Genomic DNA, 9,474 nt, shown 5'->3' on the forward strand with positions numbered 1-9,474 from the left:
TCATCAATCCATATTCATCTATTCATCATCTTCCCCGCTATCTTTCTCTCTCCTCCTCCATCATCTTCTTCCTCTTCCTCCTCTCCATAATCTAATATATCCATCTTTATCCTCTTCAACATTAACTTTCTCTCTCCTCCTTCACTTACTTTTCATGAATGGAAGAAGAAACACACTCAATTAAGATCTGGGATAATAGTCTTGGTTTTACGGGTTCGAGATCTGAATTTGTGGGTTGTGGGTTAGTTCGTCTGGATCTTGGTGCGAGGGTGTCGGTGATTTTGGTGGTTCGTGGGGGTGATTTTTTTGGTTGGGTTCGCTGAGTTCGTGGGGTTGGTTTGGTGGTAGTCGAAGAGTTTCGATGGTTCTTCGTTTATTTTGGTGGTTCGTGGGGGTTGTTTTAATTTGGTGGTTTGTCAAAGGGAAGTAGCCAGGGTGGTTTTAGGTGGGTCGTTAAAGGGTTTCGGTGGAGGTATAGTAGTTTTGATGGGTCGTCAAAGAATTTAAGGGGTTCGTTGGTGGTTTTTCTGGGTTTGTGGTTGGATTCCGGTGGTTTCGGTGTTGGTTTTGGGTTGTGGGTTTCGATGGCTTTGGTCCGGCGGTTGGTTGTTGGTGGTTGGTGGTTTTGGGGTTGGTGTGGTTCTTGGTTTTTAGTTAATTGTGTTTTATTATTATTATTATTATTGGGTAGTAGTAGGATTAATACTTAAGGCCTTAAGCACATACCCTTGTTTTTCAATAATCATACTTAAAAACTTTTGCCTAGGAGTCTGCGCAGATCCCCTTTGTTGCAAATAACTGTTAAAGGAGGTAGTATATATATAAAAAATCCCAAAATAATCCAACCTTTTGTAATATATATATATATATATATATATATATATATATATATATATATATATATATAATCCCAAAATAATCCAAAATAATCACAAGAATAATCCAACCTTTTGTTGATTCTCCCAAAATAATCCAACCTTTGGATTAACCTTGAATAATCCCACCTTTACCTATTATTCTCCCACAGCGCCCCCACTAGGTCACCATACCCCCTATGACCGGTTGCAAGCCACGTGTTAGCTTCTAATTGGTTTTTTTTTTTTTATAAATTTAAAACTTAATTATATATAAAAAAAAAACCTAAAACATGAATATATATATATATATATATATATAATCCTAAAAATTAAAAAAAAAAAAAAAAAAAAAAAAAAAAAAAAAGCCCACCCTTAGCTTCCCACCGTCAATCCACCATCATCAAAACCGCCACAGTCGCCCCACAACACCATAGCACCATCACAAGTTCACAACCCCACCATCGATCCACCCACCGACCCACCTCCGCACCACCATCAACCAAACCAGAAACCCCCACTCTCCCAACTTCCGTCTTCCCGTGGCAAAATTAACCAGCCCACAAACCTCCACGCACCATCAACCAGCCCACAAACCTCCGCACCACCATCAACCGACCCACAAACCCCCCACCGTCACACCAAAACCCATGGAAACCACTCCCTCCTGCCTACACTTTCACCTCCTTTTCCCCGTTTTCCTTCTCTCTTCCTTCATGGTAGTGATTGTGGGTTGTAATATGGAGAAAAGATGAAAGAGGTGGCTCGCTGGCTGTGAGGACGAAAATGGAGGTGGTGGTTATTGTGGTTCGTGGTGATGGAAGAAGGATGAAGGATGAAGGACGAGGTGGTGATGGAGGTTAGGATGAAGGTTGTGTTCATGGAGGAAGGAGGAAGAAAGGTGTTCATGGAGGAAGAGAGAGAAAGAAGTGGTCATGGAGGAATTGAAAAATTAAATTACCTAATCTTCAGGTAACTGGTCACTTAGGTTCGATATGGGAGAATATATACCAAAGGTAGGGATTATTCAGGGTTAATCCAAAGGTTGGATTATTGTGGGAGAACCGGCAAAAGGTTGAATTATTCTTGTGAAATTTTCATATATATATATATATATATATATATATATATATATATATATATATATATATATATAAAGGGGAGTTTTTTCCCGAGTTTTTAGAAAGCCACATATGATTTAATTTTTTCAGCGCGTCATGTAGGATTATAAATTTTAGTGGTAGCCAATTAAATATGAGATTATTAATTTCTTTTAGAATTAAATAATTTAAATGACACGTAAGCAAAATTGGCGAATGAGATTTTCCAGTTTAAATTAATTAAATATAAAACATTATCTTTTGATATCAGGAATTTTATCTAAATATATAACAAATTTTAGCACATAAATATATGTATAAAAAATTATTTAAAAAATTCAAACAAACCGTGCATCGCACGAGCTTCATCTAGTGTTATTTATTATTTTTTTTTTAATAGCAAAAATATTTCATTAATTAAAAGTCATACGACATCTACAATAGAGATTCGACGTTAACAGATACATAAGATATTGAATCAAATAGAATTTTCCTTCATAAAAACTACGATCGTCGAGTAGATCTTGCATTGCGGAGCATCTCCCGCTTATATCCCTGAAAATTACAGCCTTGTTGGAGAGACAATCTAACGATCCTTTGTAGCCGTGAGGATGTTTTCCTTCTGATTCATCTGTTCGTATTCGAAAACTTGATAACTTTTTCACCAACGAAATAATTGCACGACAATCCATTAGATCTGCTACCATGGATTCAAAACTAAGAAATTTCTCCCTCGAAAAGAGGAGATAAACCTTGTCTTTCGAAGGAGGTCGAAAAACCCTTGTCTTTCGAAGGAGATCGGAAACCCTTTCTTTCGAGGGAGAAAAGTTCCTCCTAAAAGGAGGAAGTATTATTATAAACCTAAAAAAACAATAAAGAAACAAGGATTGGGGCTTTCCACCAATTAAAATCGATGAAAGCCCCTTCAAAATTCAACAATGGAGGCTAGTGTTTTGGAGAGAGGAAGGAGGAGAGAGAAAGGATTTTTATTTGATCGATTACTTATCTAGTGTTATTTTAATGTTGAATTGTTGATGCTAATTTTATTTTATTTTAATTTAATTTTTTTAAGGGAATTTAGATTTATATTACGTTCTCCCCCCGGTTTTTTTTTTTTTTTTTTTTTTTTTTTTTTTTTTTTTTAATTTACATCAAATCTATTTATACTAATTTTATACTACAGAGTATATTTTATTACTTTTCTCTCTAACTTTAAACCCTACCCAAATAATTTATCATTTTCTCTCTCTTGGTCCTTAATCCTTACTACCCTCTCTCACATAATTTCACTTTTATGATTCCCACATTACTTTTACCAGCCATAATAAATTATTCATCCACTAACATTATTTTATTATACTAAATTTATTCTCCTGGGAGTAATTCTTACTATTTTAGTCTCACGGAGAACAACTTTAACCGCCTAATAAAATTTACTCATGAAACTTCTGTTATACATCTTTTTTCCCTTTATCGCGCATAATTGACCCGAATGACCCGGCTTGAAAATGACCGACCAGATTATATACCCGCATATTATTGACTTGAACCGAACCCGACTCAAACCCAAGGATGACCCGACCTGATTCTAACCCGTAAATTATTGACTTGAACCGAACCCGACTCGAACCCAAGAATTACCCTAACCCGTGAAAACCCGAATTAAACCCGACCTATTGTTCACTCGACCCAAATGTAACCCGATATGTTATTAACCCGACCTAAACCCGACCCAAACCCGATAAGATGTATGACCCGACGTGACCCTGACCCAACCCAAATCTGACCCGCATGGGTTACGTCATTAACCCGAATCGAGCCGACCCACTCTTACCCGGTCCAAACCCAACCCGATTACCCGAATTGACAGCTCTAAATACAAAATACAAGTAAATCTTTGCTAACCAAGAAAATCTGTAAACTAACGCTATACTTTGCCCTATATTGTGAATGTTTCTGCGTCTTAAAATGATGATAAAAGTAAAACTATAACCACCGCAGGCTGCGCAGCCTGATTTTCAAAGAACATCCTGTAAGCCGAGGAAGCGACTATCTCACCCACAGTAAATTTTAGTGCAACTTTGCAAAAGCTTGATGAGGATTACAATTTTACTTAAACTATGATAAAATATATTTGCAGCTTCAGTGATTTACTTGCTGATCTCATCTCAGCAACAAAGTTCAAGTGGTGTATTTGGTGTGCGTAAAGATTTTTCACTGTGTTTTTTCAAGAATAATACACCAATTTGATTTGTCAAAAAAGCGATCCACGATTATAGTGTTGCTCATGCCAGATACTAATCTGCAAATTAACAAGAAATGAAGATGGTCAGTTTTAGAAAACATGTTAATAAAACCTGGACATGAGACAATCAGACAAATCAGGAGCAATTTTATAGGATATGAATGCACAAGATTAAAGGAACAGTTGGGTCTTTAAACGATGCAAGAACCAATTATAGACAATCAAACCAAGTGCAAGAAGTACAAACAATTTTGTTTCTCAAGTGCATAAGAGTTTTTGCCATCTCTCTTGTTGCTTTCAAGATATCAGCAAATTTGCTGGCTTGGCAATATTCAGATAGTCCTACCATACCACAGTTTGCTCTGCACATACTTATCACTTCCACTACCTATGCTAGGTTATACTCTTGGAAATCTCAGTATCTCACCTTTAGTATGGAAATTAGCTTCCATAAGCAGCTATAGAACAACATTGGTTCCTAGGCTATCTAACATTAAAAGCAATATCAAGATTATCAACTACTATATTTTTGTTTTCTTGATGGACTAACTTAAGAAGATTATGGAGCTTCATTCCAACAAAAAAATAACTCAAATTTTGCGTAAAAGGATATGCACAAACAAGCAGTAGAAAAGTTCCAAACACACAGATATACAGAAAACATTATCAGAAACTCAAGGAAGTTGCTCAACAGAAACATAGATTCTTCTGAAGCCTTGGGAAAAAAAAAAAAACTCCACAGATACTTCAGCAAAATTAGCTGCACTCAACAGCGCCCAATCATGCTGACACAAGTTAGAATGAATGAAGTTGGGAAATGGTTCACTAATTCCAAACATGTAAAACTAGAAGACATTGTGCATGAAGTTGATAAAGTAAAAGCAGCTATGTTCGAAACACACAAGGAAACCAGGCAAAAAAAAAAAAGGAAAATTTGACGCCAACAGTCCCAACTATGGCCGATTTTCTTGAAAAAGTCCCAACTATTGATTAACTCAAGGTCATCAAAATTTACGGGAGTCCTTTCAAAACAGTCCTTAACATAATTTTAAATGGTTTGACCAGATAATAGTTGGCAAGTGTGTTATTTCCGTTAAAAAAAAAAAAAAAAATTAATCCTCCACCACTCTAAAGACCCACGACCTCCCTTTGGGCCCTATTCTCTTCACCTAACAACAATAATATTCAGTAAAACGGACCAATAAAAATTCAATACGTGGCAATTTTAACCAGATTACTAGTCATAATAAGTTAAAGATTATTTATAGAAGGATCCCCCAAAGCTAGTACTGCCATGAGTTAATCGATAATTAGGATCATTAAAGAAGAATGTTCACAATTAGGAATGGTAGCGTCAATTTTTCCAAAAGAAAAAAAAATTATTTAACGTAGGATCATAGGGTATTAGCTAGAATAATAGTAAGATCAACTGAATTAAGCTCAATTTCTTGAGGACTCAAGTATTCAAAAACGGTTTTTTTAAATGATAGCAACACTACCCCAATAGACCAATATATAGGTTTCATTTTTCAAGTTAGATTTTTTAGAGTCTTCTAAATCCAAAAGTCTCAACTAAATAAGTTGATTGAACCTCAGGTTCATCTAAACTCAGATCTTAAATGTCTCTAGTACATGCGGTGATTTATTCTTAGAATTTTTTTCTGTTTACTATAATTGCTAAGACTGACTCTTCTCTCCTTCGATGTGGTGGTAAAGGACTATCTGAGAATTGAAAAATAATGGAGAACTACTAATATGGAAATTATTCAAAATTCAAGATTGCATTTGCATCTTTGACATTTAAATACTAAAACGATTGGATCTATTTTTTGAAAATAGCAGAGAGGGTTATCAGCTTGTTTGTTTCTGCTATAGTAGATCTAGAAAAAAAAATCACAGTTGGACATGGATATTGCATATTCCACAATACCGTTTTAAAAGAATATATACCCTACCTACGCTAGATAAGTTTCTACATTTCTCCAGCAGAATTGCAATTAATTTGAAACTGTTTCCTTATTTCGATAGTTTCTTCACCCCATTTATAGCACTATTGGAATTAATAAAGCAAGATGCATGAAACAGCCTACAAAATGTACTCCATACTTCATAGCAATGCAGCTAGCTATTTAAAGACTTTAACCATTCACATTCAAGCAAAATCTTAAAGAAGGATGATAAGTGCAATGTAACATGTTACCTTTCAAGTTCACCTTCACTAAACACATGGTAATATCGCTTATACACCACAGCACCCTTCTTGTCATCTTTTCTTGCCAGACCATTTGCAACAGCACAAGCAGAAGCACCATTAATTTCAGCACGATGATAAGGCAAGTGCCATGGAACAAAGTACTCCTGTTGATTTTCTGTACACCTATCATCATTATAGGAATTTTCTTGGTCATTTATTTTCATGGTTCTATCCAGCCTTGCACCAAGGGACTCTCTAGAAACTTTGCATGACTCTCGAGGACCTTTCTCTTTGCTTTCAGGAATGCTTTCCAAATTCAATGACCGGGGGCTACGCACACGTGGAGTACCGGGTCCAATCCACTCATCTAGGTACTTATGTGACAATGGGGTCCATTTACTTAGCAAACCTTGGTCTTCTTGCTCAACAGCCCAGACTGTTATTAACACTAAACCTCCCTTCCTAACAACTCTAATCAGCTCTTCAATGGCTTTTCTCCTCCTACTTTCAGTACTCAAGTGATGCAACACAGCAATTGAGATTGCTGCATCACCAAAGTCAGTTTTATAAGGCAAATTTACAGCATCAGCGACCAAGGCTTCATGCCCTCTCTCTGTACATATACCAATTAAAGGCGAGCTTATATCACATCCTATGAAAAAGCAGTTGGGATTAAAACCCAGGTACTTCCCATTTCCACATCCTGCATCCAGGACAAGAGATCCTTGAGGCAAAGAATCTAAAAACGATGCAACCTTAGGCCATTTAGCAAATCTAGTTGAACTAAAGTGAGGAGCAATTGCATCATAAACCTGGTGAACATACGTCTTCTCAATTTCAGGGGTGTACTGAACACGGTTGGATGATAAATCATTCTCGTTCATCAAGTCAGATAGCCGACTCTGAGTTTTTTCATCAGATGCAGCAACAGAAGGACGGGCTACTCTTATGTCTTTCATAGTGTTAAGACTATAAAGTAATGGTTAAGCTACTAACAGAGTTGAGAGGTCTACGCAATGTCACTTTAAGATTTTTGTGTGACCAAATATCATCACCTGAAATTTAGAAGAAAAAAACGAGAATAAAGAGCTGTTGAGTGCTATGACTATATAAGGAGGAGGAACACATTTACAGCTAGGACGCTGTAAATTCTTGAAAGCATAATCTAACATCTAACATCAAATAGAAGCGAAAGGGAGCAAAAAAAAAATAATCATAGAGTATGAGATTCAAGCATGTGTAAAAAATTGAAAGTTTAGAAAAAAAAATGAATAGATTGGGAGGGTGGGCATGGGGAGAGGGGGGGGGGGTCAGTTGTCTACTTCAGTTCAATCATAAGAAAAATCTAAAACAAAATATGGTTTGAAGATTTGACATCCAACCCGGATTTTTTTGTACTCTATCCACAACACACCATATTACATGGTTTAATGGTACGTGGTGTGCAATTTAACCACAATACATTTCCATTTCTAACATCATAATGTGTTACACGAGTCACAAACAATTATTTCTCAATTCTGCAAGCTTTCGACAACAAAGGTCAAAGCATGACTAGCAATAGCCTCACAAACCTAATGCATTAACCCCATTGATCCATTAGGAAGACAAAAAAGGGGAGGGGTTAGCAATAAATACACAAAATACCCTTGATAAAGTTACGTCAAAACTCAAACAAGTATATGTTTAAAACTAATTTCAGAAAATGACGACAAATCAAGATTCATATGCAGTAATGTAACTATCCAAATGGATTCACCTTTACACCCTCACTAGTCCACTATTTCACAGACCGGAAAATCTGATTCTGATTTGTCTAAAACGTGCACAAGTATATATCTTAAAGGCGCAAAAGGTGGAATTTCACCAAAGAACCTAATTTCAGTAAGAAACATGCTTAACTATGCACATTACTTATAATATCAGTTAGAACCACTGTATCAATAACAAATTTAGCCACCGGTGTTAGTATCTACGACAAAAAAACCCGAGTATCACAAACTAGCGAATCATCCCTATACATAGTTTGAGTCAATAATCCATTCCCAATAAGGAGGATAATAACCAAGGCATTCAATAAACCCTTGGTAGTTGCAACTCAAATTCTTGATACATAAATCAATCAAAGCTTACATAAACCAAAAGTGATTATTCCGTATAGTAATCCACAAAAATCTTCCTCCTCCCTCCCTTAAAATCAAATTCCTCATTCTCGCGTATCTTAATACATAGATTAAATTAAATTAAATTTTCTATTAAATAGCTTGTATAAGTATAATAAATTCAATCTTAGACCTATAATTATTTACTTAAAAAATAAAAAAAAAATACAAAATAATTCAGCAATAGCATCGAAGTCAAATTAAACATACAAAAAAAATGGGGAAAACGCAACTCTAATTCATTAATCCAAATAGTAAAGACAACAAAATTGATCAAACAGAGATTGAAAATCGCATAAAATTAAATTAACACTATTTAATTTAATTAAATTAAATCAATTGTTAACAAATCGAATTGAAAGTCGAAATGAAAAGAGAGAGATCGAAAGAGTTACCAGTTGAAAGATTAAGATAAAGAAACAATGCAAGATGATTGAATGAATGAGTTGATCAAAGGAAGATAAATTTGGTGGAAATGAGGAGAGAGAGAGAGTGAGATGCAACTGTGGAAGCGTTGAACGTTGATGCTTAACGTTGGTAGTCTGTGTGCGTCACACTACGCAGTACTCAATAGTTGGCTTTCAAGATTTACAACTCAGCCCCTAATTACGCGACTACTCGTCATACATCATGACTGGTGTCTCAAGTTTGACTTACATCACTCCCTCGTTTTTTTTTTAAGTGTTACAATGTGGTTATTTTCTTTAATAAACACCGTACATATTGTTTACGGCTATTTTACCAAATGTCACTTACTACTTTAATAATTCATCAAATGTTATTAAGGTTTTCAAAATTCACCAAATGTAATCGAGTTTTTACAAAATTCACCGAGTACCATTAATGACAAACGACCATTAACTTCGTTAGTCATTAGGGTTTAATCATGACACATGTCACGATATGATTGGTTCATTTT

General features: G+C 35.5%; 1 protein-coding gene across 1 annotated transcript; it reads right to left on the reverse strand.

Annotated features, from left to right (window-relative positions):
• Positions 1 to 3,869: 3,869 nt before the first annotated feature.
• On the reverse strand, positions 3,870 to 9,115 carry LOC145637952 (tRNA (carboxymethyluridine(34)-5-O)-methyltransferase-like). The gene is made up of 3 exons (XM_081688944.1): positions 8,951 to 9,115; positions 6,400 to 7,448; positions 3,870 to 4,256 (listed from the first exon to the last, which is right to left on the reverse strand). The coding sequence occupies exons 2-3, from the start codon at positions 7,350 to 7,352 to the stop codon at positions 4,169 to 4,171; spliced, it is 1,041 nt and encodes a 346-aa protein (XP_081545070.1). The 5' UTR covers positions 7,353 to 7,448; positions 8,951 to 9,115; the 3' UTR covers positions 3,870 to 4,168.
• Between the last annotated feature and the right edge of the window lie 359 nt (positions 9,116 to 9,474).

Source organism: Chenopodium album, chromosome 7, assembly GCF_948465745.1.
Source record: "Chenopodium album chromosome 7, dcCheAlbu1.1, whole genome shotgun sequence".
NCBI classification, from domain to species: Eukaryota; Viridiplantae; Streptophyta; class Magnoliopsida; order Caryophyllales; family Amaranthaceae; genus Chenopodium; species Chenopodium album.

Bases quoted from the DNA above. Each gene is read 5' to 3' on its own strand.
- LOC145637952 (XM_081688944.1), bottom strand. From the start codon at position 7,352: ATGAAAGACATAAGAGTAGCCCGTCCTTCTGTTGCTGCATCTGATGAA. The intron at 4,257-6,399 runs GTAACATGTTAC...GTTAATTTGCAG, and splicing joins AGTGAAGGTGAACTTGAAAG to ATTAGTATCTGGCATGAGCA.